This window comes from Neoarius graeffei, chromosome 9 (assembly GCF_027579695.1).
Source record: "Neoarius graeffei isolate fNeoGra1 chromosome 9, fNeoGra1.pri, whole genome shotgun sequence".
Lineage (NCBI taxonomy): Eukaryota > Metazoa > Chordata > Actinopteri > Siluriformes > Ariidae > Neoarius > Neoarius graeffei.
The window spans coordinates 44,217,233-44,242,164 of NC_083577.1; the positions used below are offsets into that span (position 1 = coordinate 44,217,233).

At 41.0% G+C, this 24,932-nt stretch overlaps 1 protein-coding gene and 1 long non-coding RNA gene across 3 annotated transcripts in view; one reads left to right on the plus strand and one right to left on the minus strand.

Moving 5' to 3' along the window:
• The window catches only part of LOC132891707 (prostaglandin F2 receptor negative regulator-like), a 40,683-nt gene extending 35,327 nt beyond the window's left edge, over positions 1 to 5,356 (plus strand). For both annotated transcript variants that reach the window (XM_060929569.1, XM_060929568.1), the window contains 2 exons: positions 3,314 to 3,622; positions 3,758 to 5,356. In XM_060929569.1, the coding sequence (XP_060785552.1) occupies positions 3,314 to 3,622; positions 3,758 to 3,918 (470 nt within the window). In that variant the 3' untranslated portion in view covers positions 3,919 to 5,356. The remainder of the gene's footprint in view (positions 1 to 3,313; positions 3,623 to 3,757) is intronic.
• Positions 5,357 to 20,011: 14,655 nt separating this feature from the next.
• Positions 20,012 to 24,606, minus strand: LOC132891708 (uncharacterized). The gene is made up of 2 exons (XR_009655354.1): positions 22,329 to 24,606; positions 20,012 to 22,011 (listed from the first exon to the last, which is right to left on the minus strand). It is a non-coding gene; the product is annotated as an uncharacterized LOC132891708 (long non-coding RNA).
• Between the last annotated feature and the right edge of the window lie 326 nt (positions 24,607 to 24,932).

Genomic DNA, 24,932 nt, shown 5'->3' on the forward strand with positions numbered 1-24,932 from the left:
GCCGATGACACAGCCATTGTTGGGTGTATCAGTGACGACAGAGGAGGAGTATAGGAGCCTGGTGAGGGACTTTGCTGTGTGGTGCAACAGGAACCATCTGCAGCTCAACACCTTGAAGACCAAGGAGCTGGTCATTGACTTTGGGAGGTCCAGACCAAGGTCACGACCAGTTCTGATCAAGGGAGTCGAGGTGGAGGCTGTAGATTCCTACAAGTACCTCGGGCTGTGGCTGGACAGCAAGCTGGACTGGACTTACAACACCAATCACTTATACAGGAAGGGACAGAGCAGGTTATACTTCCTTAGGAGGCTGTGGTCCTTTAACATCTGCAGGAAACTCCTGTGGATGTTCTATCAGTCTGTGGTCGCCAGTGTCCTGTTTTACACCGTGGTGTGCTGGGGGGGGCAGCACATCCAAGAAGGACACATCCAGGCTGGACAAACTGATCAGGCGGGCCGGCTCTGTGGTCGGCATGAAGCTGGACACTCTGGTGACGGTGGCAGAGAAGAGGTCTATGGACAAACTATTGAACATCATGGATGACGCCAGTCACCCTCTGCACACCATCAGCAACCAGAGGAGCCTGTTCAGTGACAGAATGCTCCTTCCCAAGTGCAGGACGAACAGACTCAAAAACTCCTTTGTCCCTCATGCCATCAGACTGTACAACTCCTCTCTGGGGGGAGGGGTAACAGGAGGACAGAGGACGGGAAGGAGCAGTAGCCTAGGCTAACAATAAGCAATACTGGATAATGTGCAATATCTTTCCTGCCCCCCACACACACACATACACACACTCTTACCCCAGCCCCACTTCTCCCCCCTCCCCCCGTCTCTCTTCCCCATATCTTATTCTTTTATATTTGTATATGTAAATACTTAATTTATTTTAATTTATCTAGAAGTTTTTTCTCTGTCTGTAATGCTGCTGCTGGAATCTTAATTTCCCTGAGGGAACCCTCCCAAAGGGATCAATAAAGTTTTTAATCTAATCTAATAAAAGCAAGTAATTTCATGCACATTATTTGCTACGGAATCCCCTCAAATTAAAAAAAAAAAACTACCCAGCCACAGAATAGCTTTTTGGTGGTTGGGGTTTTTATTTTATTTTTTTATTTGTTTTTTATATATATATATATATATATATATATATATATCTCCCCTCCCACCCACCCCCCCAAAAAAAAGGCCAGAAGGGGGATTGTCATGGTGATGTCCGTCCATCCATCCATCTGTCTTTCCATTCCAGGAAGGGTACTAACCTTCTTCTGAAATCAACTCCTCTCACAATTTTTGGAGGAATTTCACAAAACTTGATGTAGGATTCTGTTTCATATGTTGGTAATACACGTATTGCAATTTCTATTGCAATTTCCTTCAGTTCAGTCGCATTTTACCAGAGCTATAGCCCTCGATTACCAAACTTGTACTTTGACAATTTCATGAGGGTATATTAAGCACTTATAGTTGCCAGCAGGGGATATTGTGCTCTCGGAGCACTTTTGTGGGTCATCTGTCTCTTCCAGAAATAAACATACCACAATGACCAAATTTCAGAGAGAACTAAATTTCACCGATTTTATGAAATCTAAAGGCCATCTAGCTTTTAAAAAAGGATGGACCAGAAAACTGTCAATGGTTGAAGAGTAATTTTGAAGCTGAGGAAAAAAGGAATATCATTTTCAGTACTATTGCATAAGCATTGAGCATTTGCCAATATTAGTTTGGAATGTCCTGGGGGGAAAAAAGGAAGCAAAAGTTGATATGATGGTGAGAGCTGTTAAGAAAAACCCAAAAACAGTGATGTCACTAACAACCTTCACTGGGCAGGGCTAAAGAGATCACAATCCACCATTTGAAGAAAACTTGAAATATAGAAAAAAAAAATCAAAATACAGAAAGCCCTATGAATAAGTAGGTGTGTCCAAACTTTTGACTGATACTGTATGTGCTCAAGCCATCATTTTGAGCTAACAGTCAGTCTAACAGGTTATGCCTGGGTAACAAGGGGGCACATCACCATATTCAAAAATGTCTTTCACATTTCCCTATTTTTATTTATTTATTTAAAAAAGAATTTAAATCCCTCGCTGGCCGAAAGGCCCAAAGGGGGATTATGTCATGGTGATGTCCGTCTGGCCGTCCATCCCAGGAAGGGTGCTCACCTTCTGAAATCAACTCCTCTTACAATTTGTGGAGGAATTTCACGAAACTTGGCAGGATTCTTTTGTTATATGTCGGTACTATGCATATTGTAATTCCGTTCAATTCAGTCACATTTTACCAGAGTTACAGCCCTTGATTAACAAAATTATACTTTCACAATTTCATGAAGGTGTGCTTGCTTTCTGAAATCAACTCCTCTCACAATTTATGGAGGAATTTCACCAAACTTGGCAAAAGGCTTTATGTGACAGTTATATGTATATTGAAATTTCGTTTAATTTGGGCAGATTTTACGAGTTATGCCCTTGATTATTAACAAACTTTGGCAATTTCATCAAGGTGTGCTTGCTTTCTGAAATCAACTCTCCTCAAAACTTTTATCCCCCGCTGGCCGAAAGGCCCGAAGGGGGATTATGTCGTGGCGATGTCCATCCGTCCCAGGAAGGGTACTCGCCTTCTGAAATCAACTCCTTTCACAATTTTGAGGAATTTCATGAAACTTGACAGGATTCTTTTATTTCGGTAATACACATTGCAATTTTGTTCAATTCAGTTGCATTTTACCAGAGTTATAGCATAGTTGCCAGTGGGGGATATTGTGCTCTCAGAGCACTCTTGTTTATCACTTGATGGGTGGGCTCAAACAAAAGGTGCTATTTTCTAAGTTGTTTTAATATCTAGATGTAAATAGCAGGAAACAAATGAGAAAATGGATCAGAATTAACATTGATCTCAAACCCACAAGCCTTTTAGTGTACAACAAAAGCAATAGAATTGGCCTTGTTGTTTCAGTAACTTTGGAGGGCGCTGTGTATATCTTGTTGTGAATGCATTTAGTTACAAGTCTGTGCAGGGATAAAATGACTTGGCGCTGATAAAAGCACATTGAGGTGTGGCAATACACCATGGCCTTTGTGGAGATTCCTCAGATAGCGTGCATGCAGGGACCTGCCTGACTGAGTCCCAGTGTTTGGATACTAAAGGAGTTTTGCACTCCTCTTAAAGTAGAAATGTATTGAATATATTGAGAAGAGGTTTTGCGTTTATTTTTGCTCCCTCTTATGCTGTGGTTTATAAAAACATTTAAAGTCTCTTTAAACCCTTTTGTGCTCATGTGTTCATGTCTATTCTCTGCCTATCCCTCAGGTGAGGTGGCATATGATGTTCAGTGGTTCCAGAGTCCAGCACAGATGATGGAGAATGGTGCTGTGCCCCTGATCAGCATGGACCACTGGGGAGTAGTGAAGAAAAGCGGAGGAAATGAGAGCACACAGTGTACTCTAGAGCGCACAGACAGGGACACATTTGTGCTGAGTGTTTACCATGTTCGGGACAGGGACAGGGGAGAGTACTACTGCACGGCCAAGCTCTGGCATTTCTCTCCTGACACTCGACTTTGGAGTGAGGGGCAGAAAGTCACCTCTGCCCCAGTCTTTCTCTCCATCAACCTAGCATGTAAGGATTTTTCCATGTTGTTGTAGATTTTATATATAATATTTACAAAGGCAACAGCAAATGTGTTAATTACTTTTGCAGACGTGACCTGCATTCATGTTTTGTCTAATAAAAACTGTTTTTGTGTCTCTTCAGTGTGGGACTCCATGAGGAACCCAGTGTTGTATGGCATTGGAGCAGCTCTAGTTGTTGGCCTACTGTCCATCGTTCTTGGACTTATCACTTCCCGCTGCTGCTTTTCCAGAAACCCGATGCACACACCACGCAGCAAGCTCATGGAACTGGAGATGGACTGAGCCACGTGACCCAAACCAGTCCTCTTCCTCCTGCAAATGTGACCTCTTTTTACTTTAACCCACTTCAAAATTGCATGGCTGCTAATGTCCCTTAGAAACTGTATTGAGCCACAAGTATTCAGATATGTGCGAGTGCACTGTTGCAAGGGAGAAAAGGAGAATCTTGACTACTTGTGTGTACTCAGGAGGATGTGGTCACTCCAGTGAAACACACTTGCCATATCTCAGGATTAACTTGGTGACGGTGGCCCCATCCACCTTAATGACTGTTCTCAGAACCTGTTCTGGGTTTCAATGTTTTGGAAGCACTTCATCAGGAATAACATTTTGCACTCCCTACAGGCATAGAACTGCATTGTGATGCAGCTATTAAAGTTATGAGATGAAGAGCAGATTTTTATTCCTGTATGAAGGACTCTTGTGAAAGAGCTGCAGAAGCACAAGACACATGGAGCAAGTAGGGAAGCATATTCTAGAGTCTGATTTTCATTTCTTTCATTACCCCAGTCCCACTCCAGATTCAGCCCATGTCACTACATGACATCAGCCATGCATGTCCTGCATCTATCCAGCCTGCCTGTCAGTCAGAGCAGAGTCCCACTGTTCAGAGGAGTGTTATTTAGAAGTCCAGCTGACCGTCACTAATGGCCGGGGGCATGGTTTCCTGATCCGCTCCCACAATGTACCCCTCTCTCTTGTGCACACAGTGCTATCTATTCGGGTTTGCTTGGATACAAGCTAGAGCCCATTGTCCTAATGATTATCAGTTACTAGAGCTGGGCACTTTGGGGAGAAAGTGTGTCCTGCTTGCTCTGCTAGTGTACAGCACTCTGGCCATGAAAAAAGCCCTGATAAATGATCTTCCACTTCATGCTCACAAATGCTCGCTCCCTTCCTTCACATAATGTGTGCGCGCACACTCATGCAGTCACATACAAATTTTTAAAATGCATTAATTTTTTTTTTCCTCTAGAAAATAGAACAGCTGCAATGTAATTGCCCTCAAACTGCACTCAACTGCTCTCTTGTCCATTACAAGCTCTGTCTCCTTTGAAAGCAGCAGCTGTTGGCCTGCAGTCCTCCATTATGAGGAAACCATCTACAATGTGAGCTTTGCTGTATTGATTCAAAGTAAGATTATGTATTTGTTGGTAAAGAGTTCTTTAGGATGAAGCTGAACACAAACATTCTGCACTATATCGCTGCATGGTGGGACTTTTTAAAATCACGTCTAGGATTGTTTGGTTTATTGCTGTTTAAATATTAAAGGGGGGGGGGGGGGGGTGAAAATCTTTTTAAATTGATGCTCAACCGAGTGCACTTTTGTGCTTTTCCTGTCTTTTGGTTAAATGATTTTTGAATAATGATTTATTACATTAAACAGGAAATAATTCCTCCAAAAATTGATATCATAATAAAGGTTTTAATAACCACAAAATGGATTGATGTGCTTTTTATTTTTTATTAATTAATTTTAATCTCTCCTTAGCCCCTCAGAATTTGTTCTGCATGGTCTGAATAAATTCTCTTTCTTATATTCATGACATGACTTGGTGGTTGACTTCTTCCATTTCACTACTTTTCATTTGCATCTCTCTTTGTTCCTTCATTATTTAAAAGGATAGTTCGGGATTTTTGACATGAATCTGTATGGCATCCCCATCAATAGTGTCGTGCAAACACACTACCCCTGACAGCATCCTGTGAGTCCAGTTTTGGTCCAGACGAAAGTAGTCCGGCAAGTTTGTTGGGGTCACGAAAGTAAAACGTTTTTCGTCTCAAAACAGTATGTGTTCAAAAGAGTGATATATTCGCATCACAAAACCGTTGCCAAATAAAAAGTCAGACCTTGAAATTGCTTGGCACTATTTTCTCTCCCTTCTTATCACTGCGCGCTGCCGCCAGGTGACAGCCACGGCTGTTTCATTCATTGTTTTAGTGATGGGAATTTCGACTCTTTTTCGGGAGCCGGCTCTTTTGGCTCTTCTTACTATAAGGAGCCGGCTCTTTCGGCTCCCAAGATTTTATTTTTGATTTAATTGCTGCAATTAACTAGTTAATTAATTACATTATTTATATTTTATCAATAGGATGTTTTCCATTTTATTTTTTAGTTTTTGTAGCCATTGTAAAGCTTTGTAAAGTATAGCAGTGTAACAATGTTCTAGCTATAGAAATAAAACTTACTTACCAATTAATAAATTATTTTCTCACAAACAATGCAAAACTGTTATATTACCAATATAAAATACACAGAAGACATCAACTGTTTATCCTTTATGGCTTTATTTCACACTCGACCTTGAACAAAATGCCACAAAAATTATGAAGTATAAATCAGGCCTAAGAAACTATGAAGCAAAGTTGGAAATTATTTTAACAAACACAGAGCAATGTGCAACAAAATATGTGGCACCTTGAGCGCATGTAAAAAGAGAAAAAAGTGCCGCACTCTGCTCCACCAGTAATGAGAAGCCGCTGGAACAGCAAATATGCTCCTGTTATAATGACTGCTGTCTCGTTGTATACCGCAGATTAATCTGGCCATGTCAAGGCGGTTGCTGACCGAACCTGTCAATTTATGAGCGACAATTTATATCATGAGCTTTAGGAATTCACGGCAACAAAACAATGATCATGGTTGTCAAATAGACAATCATCCTTCAGCTGAGCTGAACTAACTCTCTCAGGCACCTAAGGACAAAAAACTAATTCGGCTCCCCAACTCGGCTCCCACCGAAGAGCCGGCTCTTTGAACCGGATCGTTCGCGACCGACACATCACTACATTGTTTACTGCTAGCAAAGTTAGCGACAACATGTCTGACTACGATGGTGAAATGTGTGCGGAGATTCAGCCACATCTTTGTTGCTACAGCCTGGATAGTCACAAGTGCGCACCATTTTCACAAATATATTATTGTATAGGTTATAGAAGGTGATAAATTTGTCGCTGTTCTTGCTCTCAAATTAGCTTGTTAGCGCCGCTGATCTGAACTCCTAATCACTGCCAAACAATGGGAAAGGTGTTGATTCCTGCGCAGATGTCAACATGACAGCGCACAGTGATACCGAGGGAGAAAATAGTGCCAAGCGGTTTCGAGGTCTGACTTTTTATTTGGCAACGGTTTTGTGATGCAAATATATCACTCTTTTGAACACATACTGTTTTGAGACGAAAAACGTTTTACTTTCGTGACCCCAACAAACTTGCCGGACTACTTTCGTCTGGACCAAAACTGGACAAGAACTGGACTCACAGGATGCTGTCAGGGGTAGGTCAGTGTGTTTGCACGACACTATTGATGGGGATGCCATACAGATTCATGTCAAAAATCCCGAACTATCCCTTTAAGTTTTCTTTTCCATCTTCAGACTCACTGACTTTTGTTCTTTTTATTTCTATTACAAGTTTCTTCTATTTGCCCCTCACTTTCTATCTTTTTGTACTGCTCTAGCCCTTCTCCTGAAGTATACAGTGTTCAGGGAATGGGCTTGATGAACTGTCATTTCAGAAGATGTGAATAGCTTTGTTGAATATTCTTTGATGTATGCACAGCGTTATAGTTTTTACCCAGAAAACAAGGCATTGTATTCACCGAAGGGTGAAGAAGGGTGATGTTGCATAGTTTTATCTCTGTCATCAAGTAGCCTGTTTGCATATGACATGCCACCATGTTGCTATGGCATTAACCACAGAGGTCAGGAAATGATTTTGCACGCACCATCACAAGCTCTCAAAATGCTAAAGCTTTGTGTTGTTCAGTTGCTCAAATCGATCAAACCAAGAAACCATAAGGAGTTGTGATTTTTTTTTCTTTTAATTTTTTTTTAAATTTCTATTTTCTATCATGATGTTGTCAAAACTAGCACAGTACTGGCTTTCCTTAATCTTATCCATGCTGATTTTCACTTCCTGTCCCTCATCTGGATTTCACGACTGCAGAAAACCTGTTGAGAAATGTAAATTAAATACTATCCACAAGAATGGAGCCAGGGTCTGTTTTTGCTGACATGCTTTATGGTTAAAATCAGATAATTATAATTAACTTTTTTTTTTTTTTTTAAACCGGTGTGTGGTGGTAATATTTTTTCAATTACTTTGTGAATTGTACTTTATTTGATTCACCATTCAGAGTGACCTCAAGATCACCTACAGTTTTGACCACCGTATACGCCCAACAGTACTGAAGTTTGTTCTATACAAAAAAAAAATCTTTTGTGTAATAAGTAATCAGATTGTCCTAGATAGGCAACAAAATCTGCAAGTCAACGTAACTCCTGTTTAAAATTATACAAAATTAATATATGTGCACAGTCAGAAGTTTACATACACAGACGTATCATTTTGGAAAATGAATTATGGCAAAACTGGGCTTTCAGTTATTTCTAAGTGCTGTTGTTTTTCTGTGGCAGAATGATTGTACAACATACAGCTTTAATAGGAAAAATCAAATTTGGTGCTCATGTTTTAGTTTATTTTGTTTTTTCTGAAATCAGTACAGGGTCAGATTTGCATACGCTTATTTCCATTATTCATTCAGTGGTGTTTAAAGTTCCAAAATAGGTCTTTTTTTTTTTCCCCTATTTGCCAAGGCCTCTTAACTTCCTGTTAGTGATCATGACAGTCCAAGGAAGTCAGTGCAGATTTGAGAAAGAGGATCATAGATTTACACAAATCAGGAAAGTCTCTTGGAGCCATTTTTAAACAACCACAGAGTCCAAGATAAGCAGTTCAAAAAATATGTAAGTACAAGTTATTGGGAGGGGTAATCACTTTGCCAAGCAACTTTGTTGTAAGCAGACCCAAACTGTTAGCCTCAGCTGAGGGGAAATTGGTTCTGATGGTCAGGAACAACCCAAGCACAGGCCTACCATGAACTGGAAGCTGCTGAAACACCATCTACAGTCAAGCAAGTTTTACATTACTGCAGACTGAGAGGCTGTTCGCCAGAAAAGAAGTTCCTCCTCCAAAAAATGTCACCTTCAAGCCTGACTAAAGTTTGCAGGTGACCACATGGACAAAGAACAAGCCTTCTGATGGATGAAGAACAACCCTTCTGAGGCTGAAAATGACTCAAATGATTTTCATTGAAATGTTTTCATAAATACCTGCCCAGTCCCAAGTTATGTCCTGAGGGCCTTTCTGTGTGGAGTTTGCATGTTCTCCCCGTGTCCGCATGGGTTTCCTCCGGGTGCTCCGGTTTCCCCCACAGTCCAAAGACATGCAGGTTAGGTTAACTGGCGACTCTAAATTGACCGTAGGTGTGAATGTGAGTGTGAATGGTTGTCTGTGTCTATGTGTCAGCCCTGTGATGACCTGGCGACTTGTCCAGGGTGTACCCCGCCTCTCGCCCGTAGTCAGCTGGGATAGGCTCCAGCTTGCCTGCGACCCTGTAGAAGGATAAAGCGGCTAGAGATAATGAGATGAGAATAGTTCCCTCTGAAATTTGGACATTGTGAGATGTTTATTTCTGTTATCTTAAACTAAAAAAAAAAAAAACAGGCCATTCCGTGGCTGGGAAGTTATTTAATTTGAGGGGATTCCCGAGCAGATAATGTGCATGAAATGGCTTGCTTCACACAGTCAAGCAGACAGAGGAAGTCCGTGTGTGCATGCTCAGGTTTACCTCCTTCTTTTGGGTTTTATGGCAGCTGGTCATGAGCTTTGGGTAATGACCGAAAGAACAAGATCGCGGATACAAGCGGCCGAAATGAGTTTCCTTCGCAGGGTGGCTGGGCGCTCCCTTAGAGATAGGGTGAGAAGCACAGTCACTCGGGAAAAGAAGTTCCTCCTCCAAAAAATGTCACCTTCAAGCCTGACTAAAGTTTGCAGGTGACCACATGGACAAAGAACAAGCCTTCTGAGGCTGAAAATGACTCAAATGATTTTCATTGAAATGTTTTCATAAATATCTGCCCACTCCCGAGTTATGCCCCTAACAACACTGTTAGCAACCAAGATGCAAATCTTCAGTAATGACCATCATTTCAAGGACTATTTTTGTGAGTAAAAGCCATTGTGTGTAGTTATTGAAGCCAATCTTTGCTATTATCTTGCTTACTTCCTATTCTTTTTTTCATTCAAAACATACCATGTCATTGTGTTGCAATGTTTTTTTCACATTTGGCTCAACAGTTGATTGAACAGCCTAAAGACAGTCATGGAGTGCAAAAATGAACACGTTCGAGCTAAACAAGCCAATTTCAACCCAATTAGTATTAGCGTGCTGCGGATGATTGCTTTGTTAAGTGAATGGCAAATGAGGGTGGATTTGCAAAGAGGTACATATAATTTACACAATATGAATGTAATCAATTAAATCTTTAATGTGGTGACAATCTATTTGGATGAAATATAAAAAGATTTGGGTTTGAAGTTGACCCCAAGGTTGACTATCAGCTGATGTTATTGTATAGAATCCTTGCGCATGGCATCACGTGATAATTACACCTGGGGCTCAGACAGACACTGTCTTAAATGTAAGCAAGGTTTAAAGCTAGACAGCCTTTTGATTTCATAAAATCTGTGAAATTTAGTTCCCTCTGAAATTTGGACATTGTGAGATGTTTATTTCTGTTATCTTAATAAATAGTGCTGCAAGATCAACATATCTCTCCTCCCTAATAGAAGATAACAAAAATAATCCTAGATTCCTATTTAATACTGTAGCAAAATTAACCAGGAATAAGTCCACTATAGACACATGCACACCTGCAGTATGTAGTAGCAACGACTTCATGAATTTTTTTAATGACAAAATTGAGAATATCCAACAAAAAATTCAAACTACTAATTTAAGGTCAGACAATGAAAGTGACCTTGTAGTTAACTATGGACCCTTTTCACGTGACGTCACGACAAACGTGGCCGCCATTTTGGACATGTACTACCAGTAGTCTACCACAGCCAACAACGAGGAACGACGGCGAAGCATCGAAAGGAATATAGCCATCAAAGAAAGTTTTTACTTTCAACAAGACTTCCATCATGCCATTATATTGTTGTGCACCTGGATGCAGTAACCAACACACAAGGCAAGATTTATCATTTTATCGGATCCCGACAGATGCTGACCGACGGAGAAGATGGATGGTCTCTAAAATATTGGCAAAATGATGTTTATTGACACAGCAATCGTGTGTAATGGGAAGCATTTGCATATCCGAAGTGTTGTGTTTACATCAAAGATAAAATAAACCGATATGACAACGACTGCTGCTGCCAGGTTGGGGACACAAACTAGTAGAAAGGAAGTGTGCCAACAGACTTCCTTTGTGGTCGATTCTGCTTTAAGGTAAGATGCATTTAATTATTCGTCTGCTGTGGGTTTGGAATCGGTAGCCTGACCGATTCGTTCATGTTTGTGGTGCCATTTGTTTGTTGACGCATGTTGAAATGGAAGATTGGTTGTTGACATGATTTCCAGTGATGCTTTGGTGCTGCTGTGGATCAGATGTGTTGAGTAGCCTGACTGTTTTTTTTTTTTTCTTGCGTGTGGTATCATTGTTGACGCGAGGTTGTTTTTTGAACATGCCAATGCGGACACGATTTCCCCTGATGAGTTATGACTTCAGACGCGATGCGTGTGTGGAGGTGTGGAGTCCGCGTGATGTGTGTGCAAGATAGGCTTCTCATATGTTTGGAGATCCGCGCTCTGAGACAAGCGCAAGCACCCCACCCCCCCCCCCCCAAGGGAAAAAAAGGGACCCCCCAAAAATATCAGCATAGTTCGAACACTGGGTTGGAGAAAGTAATGGCAAATAGTGAGTGCACAAGCCATAGAAGGTAAACTGTACACAGCGCCAGGGCAGTGTGATGGTATGTCTACTTTTAGATTGTGTTAGCTTATCAATGAACACACTCGTCACTCAACGAGTTTCACGTCTTTACGACGGATACTTAAATGTGTGTTAGGTATTATTGTTGCAGTCTAAGCAGTCATTGTAGCAGCTAGATGAGCGAGAACCGAAAGGGTTTGTGCCATAAACCGTTATTTCTTCATGTCCAAAATGGCGGTCGCGCTTACGAAGGTCACGTGAGTGAAAAGGGTCTATATAACTGTATCAGATCATCAGTTAGAATGTTTTACTCCCCTTAAAGAAACTGAATTACTTTCATTAATCTCGGCATCAAAAGCCAAAACTTGCATACTAGATCCCTTACCTACACGTCTATTCAAACAGATAATACCTGAAGTAATTGAACCGCTTCTAAAAATAATAAATTCTTCTCTTACAATTGGCTATGTACCCAAATCCTTTAAACTAGCAGTTATCAAACCCCTGATTTAAAAAAAACCTGACCTTGATCCCTGTCAGCTGTCCAATTATCGGCCAATATCAAACCTCCCCTTTATCTCCAAGATCCTTGAAAAAGCTGTGGCACAACAGTTATGCTCATATTTACATAGGAATAACATCCATGAAATGTATCAGTCAGGATTTAGACCTCATCATAGCACAGAGACAGCACTGGTTAAAGTAGTAAACGACCTACTGTTGGCGTCTGATCAGGGCTGTGTCTCGCTACTTGTGTTGCTTGACCTTAGTGCAGCATTTGATACCATTGATCATTCCATTCTTCTGGATAGACTAGAAAATATTGTGGGAGTTAAGGGAACGGCCCTCTCCTGGCTCAGGTCTTATTTAACTGATCGTTATCAGTATGTTGATATAAATGGTGATATTTCTAGATGTACTGAGGTAAAGTTTGGTGTTCCACAAGGTTCTGTCTTGGGTCCACTGCTTTTTTTTCTATATATATGTTACCTCTGGGTGATATTATTTGTAAACATTGTATTAGTTGGGGCGGCACGGTGGTGTAGTGGTTAGCGCTGTCGCCTCACAGCAAGAAGGTCCTGGGTTCGAGCCCCGGGGCTGGTGAGGGCCTTTCTGTGTGGAGTTTGCATGTTCTCCCCGTGTCCGCGTGGGTTTCCTCCGGGTGCTCCGGTTTCCCCCACAGTCCAAAGACATGCAGGTTAGGTTAACTGGTGACTCTAAATTGACCGTAGGTGTGAATGTGAGTGTGAATGGTTGTCTGTGTCTATGTGTCAGCCCTGTGATGACCTGGCGACTTGTCCAGGGTGTACCCCGCCTTTCGCCCGTAGTCAGCTGGGATAGGCTCCAGCTCGCCTGCGACCCTGTAGAAGGATAAAGCGGCTAGAGATAATGAGATGAGATGAGATTGTATTAGTTTCCACTGTTATGCTGATGACACACAGTTGTATGTCTCTGCAAAACCTGATGAGAGACACCAGCTTTATAGAATTGAGGAATGTGTTAAGGACATTAGACACTGGATGCTTATTAATTTCCTTCTACTTAACTCTGACAAGACTGAAGTACTTGTACTAGGACCACATACAGCTAGAAGTAAGTTTTCTGATTACACAGTGACTCTGGATGGCCTTTCTGTTTCTTCACGTGCAGCAGTAAAAGACCTCGGAGTGATTATTGACCCCAGTCTTTCATTCGAAACTCACATTGATAACATCACCCGGATAGCTTTCTTTCATCTCAGATACATTGCTAAGATAAGAAATTTAATGTCATTACATGACGCGGAAAAACTAGTCCATGCTTTCGTTACCTCCAGGTTGGATTATTGCAATGCCTTACTGTCTGGATGTTCCAATAAGTGCATAAACAAGCTCCAGTTAGTTCAAAATGCAGCAGCAAGAGTCCTCACTAGAAAATATGACCACATTACGCCTGTCTTATCCACACTGCATTGGCTCCCAATCAAATTTCGTATTTATTATAAAATACTACTATTGACCTTTAAAGCACTAAATGGTCTCACACCACAGTACCTGAGTGAACTTCTGCTCCTCTATGACCCGCCACGCCTACTTGGATCAAAAGGTGCAGGCTATCTGCTGGTACCTCGTATAGTGAAGGCTACATCAGGGAGTAGAGCCTTTTCTTACAAAGCCCCACAGTTATGGAACAGCCTTCCAAGTAATGTTCGGGAATCAGACACAGTCTCAGCATTTAAGTCTAGGCTGAAAACATCTGTTTAGTCAAGCTTTTTGTTAATGGTGTTTATGAGGTAAAGGAGTAGATCTGGAGGGTCCTCAGACATAGAGTGTTTTGGTAAACTGGGATGTATGGATGCTGTCAGTCCCCACTCTCTTGCTCACTCGAGTTTGTTGACGGTGTAGTGGCTGGCTGCTTTATGTCCCGGGGCACCCTCATGCCTGTGTTACCTTCTGGCTCTCCCCTTTTAGTTATGCTGTCATAGTTAGTTGCCGGAGTCCCTGCTTGTACTCAGTGCAATATGTATACTGTTCCTACTTATTCAGGTGACATTGGGCATACCTAACAACCTGTGTTTTCTTTCCCTCCCCCCCCAAAAAAAAAAATCTGTCCCTCTGAGTTACATGGAGTCAACAGGAAATCTTTTGGTGGAGAGGGTGGAGACCTCGACTGGCTATCGTAGCCTGCAGGGAATCGGCCGTCAGACATTTGTCGCATGTCCCAGACCCGGTGAAATGTAACTGAATTGTCTTGGCCAGCCCTAAGGGTCCCATCTGCATCTCATCATTGCTGAGGAGTGTGCTCCCATCACCCAATCAAGCATCCATCCAGAGCAGGTCATGATATTTTTTAACCATATTAACATGCCATTGTTGTGTATTATGTCTGATGTCAAGACTCTCGTCTCTGCGAGCCTACCACACAGATTTAATACTTGTCATTTTTAGGGCATACCTAACAACCTGTGTTTTCCCCCCCCCCCCCCCCAATCTGTCCCTTTGAGTTACATGTTGGTCCTGGGATTGAGATGCTGACCTCTTCTGCCCCTCGGACCTGCTTGATCCATCCTGGTGCCCTGTGTCTGGTCGGAGTTTTATCACATCGCTCCTGTGGAGGATGGCCCCATATGGACAGTTGAAAGTCACACTTGGAAGACGCTCTGGACACTTACAGTAATGCTTTTATGGCTGAGGACTACAGTTGGCTTGCTAACTTTAGGACTGCAGTTGTCATGAACAGTTTTGCATTCAAGTTTCCATCAATGAAGAGTTATAACATTAACGAAACTGTCTTCATGTTAAAACTGTTAATATTATAGTCATGCTGTCTATTGTTGCCCAAATGAGGATGGGTTCCCTTTTGAGTCTGGTTCCTCTCGAGGTTTCTTCCTCATGTCGTCTGAGGGAGTTTTTCCTTGCCACCGTCGCCACAGGCTTGCTCATTGGGGATAGATTAGGGACAAAATTAGCTCATGTTTTAAGTCATCCAAATTCTGTAAAGCTGCTTTGCGACAATGTTTATTGTTAAAATGCGCTATACAAATAAACTTGACTTGACTAAATTAAAAAAAAAAAACAGGCCATCCGTGGCTGGGAAGTTATTTAAAGCGTTATAGTTTTTACCCAGAAAACAAGGCATTGTATTCACTGAAGGGTGAAGAAGGGTGATGTTGCATAGTTTTATCTCTGTCACCAAATAGCCTGTTGCTAATATAATGTTGCTATGGCATTAACCACAGAGGTCAGGAAATGATTTTGCACGCACCATCACAAGCTCTCAAAATGCTAAAGCTTTGTGTTGTTCAGTTGCTCAAATCGATCAAACCAAGAAACCATAAGGAGTTGTGATTTTTTTTTTTTATTTCTCCTTTTGTATAATGATGTTGTCAAAACTAGCACAGTACTGGCTTTCCTTAATCTTATCCATGCTGATTTTCACTTCCTGTCCCTCATCTGGATTTCACGACTGCAGAAAACCTGTTGAGAAATGTAAATTAAATACTATCCACAAGAATGGAGCCAGGGTCTGTTTTTGCTGACATGCTTTATGGTTAAAATCAGATAATTATAATTAACCTTTTTTTTTTTTTTTTTAAACCGGTGTGTGGTGGTAATATTTTTTCAATTACTTTGTGAATTGTACTTTATTTGATTCACCATTCAGAGTGACCTCAAGATCACCTACAGTTTTGACCACCGTATACGCCCAACAGTACTGAAGTTTGTTCTATACAAAAAAAAAAATCTTTTGTGTAATAAGTAATCAGATTGTCCTAGATAGGCAACAAAATCTGCAAGTCAACGTAACTCCTGTTTAAAATTATACAAAATTAATATATGTGCACAGTCAGAAGTTTACATACACAGACGTATCATTTTGGAAAATGAATTATGGCAAAACTGGGCTTTCAGTTATTTCTAAGTGCTGTTGTTTTTCTGTGGCAGAATGATTGTACAACATACAGCTTTAATAGGAAAAATCAAATTTGGTGCTCATGTTTTAGTTTATTTTGTTTTTTCTGAAATCAGTACAGGGTCAGATTTGCATACGCTTATTTCCATTATTCATTCAGTGGTGTTTAAAGTTCCAAAATAGGTCTTTTTTTTTCCCCTATTTGCCAAGGCCTCTTAACTTCCTGTTAGTGATCATGACAGTCCAAGGAAGTCAGTGCAGATTTGAGAAAGAGGATCATAGATTTACACAAATCAGGAAAGTCTCTTGGAGCCATTTTTAAACAACCACAGAGTCCAAGATAAGCAGTTCAAAAAATATGTAAGTACAAGTTATTGGGAGGGGTAATCACTTTGCCAAGCAACTTTGTTGTAAGCAGACCCAAACTGTTAGCCTCAGCTGAGGGGAAATTGGTTCTGATGGTCAGGAACAACCCAAGCACAGGCCTACCATGAACTGGAAGCTGCTGAAACACCATCTACAGTCAAGCAAGTTTTACATTACTGCAGACTGAGAGGCTGTTCGCCAGAAAAGAAGTTCCTCCTCCAAAAAATGTCACCTTCAAGCCTGACTAAAGTTTGCAGGTGACCACATGGACAAAGAACAAGCCTTCTGATGGATGAAGAACAACCCTTCTGAGGCTGAAAATGACTCAAATGATTTTCATTGAAATGTTTTCATAAATACCTGCCCAGTCCCAAGTTATGTCCTGAGGGCCTTTCTGTGTGGAGTTTGCATGTTCTCCCCGTGTCCGCATGGGTTTCCTCCGGGTGCTCCGGTTTCCCCCACAGTCCAAAGACATGCAGGTTAGGTTAACTGGCGACTCTAAATTGACCGTAGATGTGAATGTGAGTGTGAATGGTTGTCTGTGTCTATGTGTCAGCCCTGTGATGACCTGGCGACTTGTCCAGGGTGTACCCCGCCTTTCGCCCGTAGTCAGCTGGGATAGGCTCCAGCTTGCCTGCGACCCTGTAGAAGGATAAAGCGGCTAGAGATAATGAGATGAGAATAGTTCCCTCTGAAATTTGGACATTGTGAGATGTTTATTTCTGTTATCTTAAACTAAAAAAAAAAAAAAACAGGCCATTCCGTGGCTGGGAAGTTATTTAATTTGAGGGGATTCCCGAGCAGATAATGTGCATGAAATGGCTTGCTTCACACAGTCAAGCAGACAGAGGAAGTCCGTGTGTGCATGCTCAGGTTTACCTCCTTCTTTTGGGTTTTATGGCAGCTGGTCATGAGCTTTGGGTAATGACCGAAAGAACAAGATCGCGGATACAAGCGGCCGAAATGAGTTTCCTTCGCAGGGTGGCTGGGCGCTCCCTTAGAGATAGGGTGAGAAGCACAGTCACTCGGGAGGAGCTCGGAGTAGAGCCGCTGCTCCTCCACATCGAGAGGAATCAGCTGAGGTGGCTCGGGCATCTTTTTCGGATGCCTCCTGGACACCTCCCTGGGGAGGTGTTCCAGGCATGTCCCCCCGGGAAGAGGCCCCGGGGAAGACCCAGGACACGCTGGAGGGACTATGTCTCTCGGCTGGCCTGGGAACGCCTCGGTGTTCTTCCCGAGGAGCTGGCCGAGGTGTCTGGGGAAAGGGAAGTTTGGGCTTCCATGCTTAGACTGCTGCCTCCGCGACCCGGTCCCGGATAAGCGGAAGAAGACGAGACGAGGCAGCTGGCATCCAGTGTTGCATTACTGCCATCTACAGGTTTACCTTGACCGTGCATTGACAGTTGCATCATTCTGTCGCTAAATGAACAGCTGATCACACTGAGGTGCTCGCTGACTGCCAATATATTTTAGTTTGGTCCTGTGTTTTCTTTCCTTCACAACATAATGACTTTTCTTCTCGCTTTCTGTTGCTGTAGTCAGTCTTTCACATTTCATTCGCACACTCGCGCCCTCCATTTTTCTCTCCTGTTTCAAATTTGTATCCCACAATGCCTTGCGTTGAACGGGGAAAGCCCACCACGTGATGCATGACATAGTGTCTTGAATTGGCTCATGGTGAAGCAGGAAATTTAGGGTTTAGCAGAGAATTTTGGGCCACGTGGCCCTAAATTCATTAATTGTTTTATATTTTTTTTTAAAATGAAGAAAATTGGAAGTCTGCGATTTTATTTCAGTAGCTTTCGGTCCACTAAACAAAAATGATTGGGCATCAAGGAAAATTCTTTTTATGACTTGCACTTAAAAAAATCTGAAAGGCGGTCTACCATTAATCTGTCTTCAATATATGTTCATTTTTTCACTGTTTTTGGTTGTTCAAATAGAGAAATAAATAAAAGGTCTCCCCGCTGTCAAGAAAAATGTTAACAAAGAGAAGCAAATGCTTCAAGAACAATGAAGAAATGAGCGATTAAAGAGAATGTGAGGAGAGGAGCTAAGCCTTAAAACTCCAGAAAACTTGATTATTGTATTTAACGTTTTTGTTTTTTTTTAAATAGAATGTCGCAAGTGAGTATGGAAGAGTTTGCTTAAGAATCTCATTTTATTTTTTCTGCTCGCATTCAAGTTAGCTTCTTCATGAAAGTGTTTGATTTTCTTACAGGTGAAACAGCTTCCTTATTCGTCATGGAAAACCCAGGTTGGTTTCAAACAACTCGGACATAACTCAGTTAAAAAAAAAACAAGGAGCGACATGCGCAATATATCCTGAAAGAACAGGAAAGATTAAGAGCAGAGAGCGCTGAAGCTTTGTTTCTGTTATCAGAGGAACCCAGTCCTGTGCAAAATATCACCATGGAGCCAGAGTGTAGTAATTAACCTACAGAGAGTTTGATACAAACAGACTGAACTTTACAACAGCTGCATACATGTGAAATGGAAATAAATCGACTAAGACAGGAAAAACTATTTCAGATAAAATTGTTATTGTCAACCTGTGTGACTCAGCTGTGCCTTTGAATAGAGAATAAATGAACAGGGAACTGAACAACAATAACCGTTTACTGAAATTATTATTACAAGGGTGATTATAGTTATTATATGACGATAGCTACAACTGGAATGTGCTGATTGTTAGCGTTTGAAATTATTGTACCATCCACTATTAGATCAAATTAAAATCTGACAATATTGTTTGAAAGTCTAGAGCAAGATATTTTGTTATACAAATAATACTTCAGATATTGTTTTAACAACAATAAGTATCAATGTATAAATGATGGAGTGCAAATGTGTGTGTAACTAGATGTCCTTAGGGTTGCTGAGACATGGAGGGCCGGGCATACCATCTAGCCCACAGTTCAGGTCGGAGTCCTTTGAGAGTAAATGTTTTGGCTTTCGCAACATTCTGTTCCCAAAAGCTGATGTCGGGGGGAAAAAGTCTTTTACATAAAGAAGGTTTTCTTGCTTTTGTAATTTTTTTTTTTTAAACTGTTCTTCCATGTCGGGACTCTTTGGGAAAAGAAGGTATATTCCAAGATGTAGCTAATGCTAGACCACAAATCTGCACTGTCACTCCAGTCATTTCGAGGAATTTTGTACGGATCATAGCTGCTAATAAACTCTAATTTCCGCATATATCTATCCTTCACTTCTTTCTGACTAAAATTATCCAAGTAATCGGGTAGTAGAGTTTTTGGTTTTTTTGTTTTGTTTTTTTTTTAGCTATAGTTTTCTTCAGACAACAGCAGTAGACACCGGACTTCTTCGCTTGGCTTCAGTATGTGAACAAAGTTCGCTTGTCCCCCAGGTCTAGGGTAGTGACAGTTGCTAACATAAATGTGACTTTAGTTCAAGGGGTCTATAGTACTATTTTTGTAGAGCGAGTGCCACACATAGTCTAACATGCAGGTATTAGACTGACTTTGTTGAGCTAAATCATTGATTCATTATGTACTGTACCATGATGTAAGTGAGCCTTACTCGCACACACATGCTTCATGCTAGATCCAACAGTAAATTTTGCTGTACTGCTGGATCCTGTATTTGATACACACACCACCTTAAAATAGTGACATTGCGGTCTTTAATCCATGGGAAAGTAATCCAACATTGGACCTCATCCAGTTTGTTTGTCAGACACAGAACATTAGCCAGGAAGATGCTTGGTAGTGATGTTCTATGCATACAGGCTTGTCTCTGCATGCACTTTTAGTCGGCCATGCTGATACATACCCACGGGGTATTCTTGCAATTGGCATGGATACTTCATAGTAGTCAAACTAAGCAGCTTTTAAACAGTGAATCCAGAAATATCCAGTGTTTAACAGTATTCTCACGGGTGAGTCAACAAAAAAGCACTGAAACTATTATCCAGTCTCAGTGGGTCATTTCACACCATTCCATATCTGGCTGTTCAGGTACCACATTTTCGGTGTTGGTTGCATCTGGGTCATACATATAGCAACCAACATAAAGCATCTTGTTGATCTCTTCCTCCCCCTCTAACTCCTCATTCATGCCACCTCATATACAATGAAAGGGGAACTTTCCCAATCATCCACTGACTGGATTTCAACATTCCAATCACAGCAGCCATTGTTATTCTTAGAATGAAGTTACACTTCTGGGTTCACAGATTTTCACAAGAAACTTCAGAAAAAATACTATTTCCCCCTCAAAAATATTTTTTCACATTTTTGTTGTTTATACTATTGCTAAATTGATCATTTGTGACTTGAAAAATGCATTTTATAGAAATATGATGTCCTACCTCACACTATCTCTTTGCTGAGCTTGAAGTTGTTCCCAAACTCTCTATGTATCCCATCCAGTGTTTAAAATAAATACCATGGACCCCTTATGATCACTGCACTTCTTATTTTATTAAACTAGGCATTAGTTTGGGCTGTTTTCATAGGTGTGAACACACCATCTGTGTTTGGGTGTCTCTGAAGATTCTCAGTCATCCAGGTCATAGTAAACTGTGGGTGGTAAAAGAGAGCAACTGGACTTCCTTGGAGATTCTTGAAGACGTTTCACCTCTCATCCCATTTGGGTGAGCACCATACATTGACACTAGTATGCCGAAACTCATGGTGGGGTCTCAATCCTCATTTAAGTCAACTGCTTCACTTATTAAAGCTTTAAAAATGTTCTCAAACTGCTCATAACTAGTTCTCTTCTAAATAAGGGTTGTGCAGGTTATTGTCCATGTCCTCTCCTCTCTTCACCCTGTCTCCATTTGCTTTTTTCTCTCCCTAAGCAGCTCTAATATTGTAACACAGGCTCACTTTGGCCGAGAATTTACAGAGCTTGAGCATGACTGTGATTAGGATGTTCTCCAAGCATTTTGTTAGCCCTGTGTACATGCTAAATCCACAAATTTAAAAAGACTACAGGAATCCATACATTATTTATGGGAATGCTTATTAATGAGCATTAATACATTTTATATTACTGTTCCATTGTCCTCTGTGCAATGGCAAAGTTAAGAGAATGCTGAAGTTCCATTTTAGCTATGCAAAAATCATGCAAAAGGGAGTTAAACTTAACAACATGGGGTTTCAGAAAAGCTGACACTGCTCTTTGCATTCAGTGGAGCATTATTTCAGTTGTTATTGGAAAGTTGTGCCTCTGTATCTTTAGCTCTTTGCTATGGATTGTAGTCTCACAAAGTGTAGCATGGAATTCTTCCAAAAAGAGATCCATCCATCCATCCATCATCTGTAGCTGCTTATCCTGTACAGGGTCACAGGCAAGCTGGAGCCTATCCCAGCTGATTATGGGCGAGAGGCAGGTTACACCCTGGACAAGTCCAAAAAGAGCTCCTGCTGCTTAAATTGTTATGGACATGCAGACGCCTGGTATTTGAACTGAGTGAGATCTTTGTGATGAGTGAGTTGTTTCAGCATGCTGATCTAAGAATTAGAATCAGATTTACTGGCCAAGTATGTTAATATACACAAGGAATTTGGTTCCCGCAGTTGGTGTCTCTCTAGTGATACAGAAAAAAGAAAAAAAATTATATACAATATAGATGTTGCAAAATATATAGTAAATTAACAATTCACAAGTCAAACAATTAGAATATCATGAAAAAGTTTGTTTTTTCATAATTTACTTTAAAACTGTAAACTTTCATATGTTCTATATTCATCACATGTAAAGTGAAATATTCCAAGCCTTTTTTTTTTGTTTGTATTTTGATGATTATGGCTTATAGCTCATGAAAATATCTAGTATCTCAAATTATTAGAATATTTCTGAAAATCAATCAAAAAAGGATTTACTGAAAAGTATGTTCATTAATACCCTCAATACTTGGTTGGGGTTCCTTTATCATGAATTACTGCATCAGTGTGGTGTGGCATGGAGTCGATCAGCCTGAGGCACTGCTGAGGTGTTATTGAAGCCCAGGTTGCTTTGATGGCAGCCTTCAGCTCGTCTGTATTTTTGAGTCAGATGTTTTTCATCTTCCTCTTGACAATATCCTATAGACTCTCTCTGGGGTTCAGGTCAGGCGAGTTGGCTGGCCAATCAAGCACAGTAATATCATGGTCAGCAAACCATTTGGTAGTAGTTTTGGCACTGTGGGTAGGTGCTAAGTCCTGCTGGAAATTGGCAAATTGGCATCTCCATAAAGCTCGCCAGCAGATGGAAGCATGAAGTGCTCTAAAATCCCTTGGTGGATGGCTGTGTTGACTTTGGACTTGATAAAACACAGTGGCCCAACACTAGCAGATGACATGTCACCCCAAATCATCACAGACTGTGAGAACTTCACACTGGACTTCAAACACTTTGGATTCTGTGCCTCTCCACTCTTCCTCCAGACTCTAGGACCTCGATTGCCAAATGAAATGCAAAATTTACTTTCATCTAAAAAGAGGACTTTGGACCACTGAGCAACAGTCCAGTTCTTTCTCTTCTTAGCCCAGGTAAGACGCTTCTGATGTTGTCTCTGGTTCAGGAGTGGCTTGATATTAGGAGTGCGACAGTTGTAGCCCCTTTCCTGAAGACGTCTATGCATGGTGGCTCTTGCTGCACTGACATCAGCCTTAGTCCACTCCTTGTGAAACTCTCCCAAGTTCTTGGATCGACTTTTCTTGACAATCCTCTCAAGGCTGCGGTCATCCCTGTTGCTTGTGCACCTTTTCCAGCCAGTCTTTTCAGCAATGACCTTCTGTGGCTTACCCTCCTTGTGGAGGGTGTTGATGATCGTCTTCTGGACAAATGTCAAGTCAGGAGTCTTCCCCATGATTGTGGTTGCATATACTGAACTAGACCGAGAGATACATAGTATTTATACTGTTTTACTCAAACTCAAAATGAAATATTCTAATATGTTGCAATTTTAAAAAAAAATTGCACTGTTGGCCATAATTATCAAAATTAAAGTAAAAAAAATGCTTGAAATATTTTACTTGACATGTAATGAGTCTGGAATATATTATATATTAACTTTTTTAAATAGCTGATGGAAAATATTGAACTTTTTTCACAATATTCTAATTGTTTGAGATACACTAGTATTCTAGGCATATTACACATAAACTAAAATGTTTCAAGCATCTTAATTTTGAGCATTATGGCAAGTAGTGAGAGTACAACCCCGATTCCAAAAAAGTTGGGACAAAGTACAAATTGTAAATAAAAACGGAATGCAATGATGTGGAAGTTTCAAAATTCCATATTTTATTTAGAATAGAACATAGATGACATATCAAATGTTTAAACTGAGAAAATGTATCATTTAAAGAGAAAAATTAGGTGATTTTAAATTTCATGACAACAACACATCTCAAAGTTGGGACAAGGCCATGTTTACCACTGTGAGACATCCCCTTTTCTCTTTACAACAGTCTGTAAACGTCTGGGGACTGAGAAGACAAGTTGCTCAAGTTTAGGGATAGGAATGTTAACCCATTCTTGTCTAATGTAGGATTCTAATTGCTCAACTGTCTTAGGTCTTTTTTGTCATATCTTCTGTTTTATGATGTGCCAAATGTTTTCTGTGGGTGAAAGATCCGGACTGCAGGCTGGCCAGTTCAGTACCCGGACCCTTCTTCTACGCAGCCATGATGCTGTAATTGATGCAGTATGTGGTTTGGCATTATCATGTTGGAAAATGCAAGGTCTTCCCTGAAAGAGACGTCATCTGGATGGGAGCATATGTTGCTCTAGAACCTGGATATACCTTTCAGCATTGATAGTGTCTTTCCAGATGTGTAAGCTGCCCATGCCACACGCACTAATGCAACCCCATACCATCAGAGATGCAGGCTTCTGAACTGAGCGCTGATAACAACTTGGGTCGTCCTTCTCCTCTTTAGTCCGAATGACACGGTGTCCCTGATTTCCATAAAGAACTTCAAATTTTGATTTGTCTAACCAAAGAACTGTTTACACTGTCGAACTCCTTTCTGATATTGCTCCACTATTTGTCGGTGCAGAATTAGGGGGATTGGTGATCCTCTTCCCATCTTTACTTGAGAGCTGCTGCCACTCCAAGATGCTCTTTTTATACCCAGTCATGTTAATGACCTATTGCCAATTGACCTAATGAGTTGCAATTTGGTCCTCCAGCTGTTCCTTTTTTGTACCTTTAACTTTTCCAGCCTCTTATTGCCCCTGTCCCAACTTTTTTGAGATGTGTTGCTGTCATGAAATTTCAAATGAGCCAATATTTGGCATGAAATTTCAAAATGTCTCTCTTTCGACATTTGATATGTTGTCTATGTTCTATTGTGAATGTTGGGGTTCACCCAGAAAGAGACCCCGATTCCTTCATGAGCCCCCTCAGATCCGAGGACGATAATGATCAGGTCGAGAAAAACAGACAAAGAATCAGAGATTCACATGCCAGTTTATTCGCACAGTCACTTCGTCAAAGATGAAAGATTACAAACACCTTTT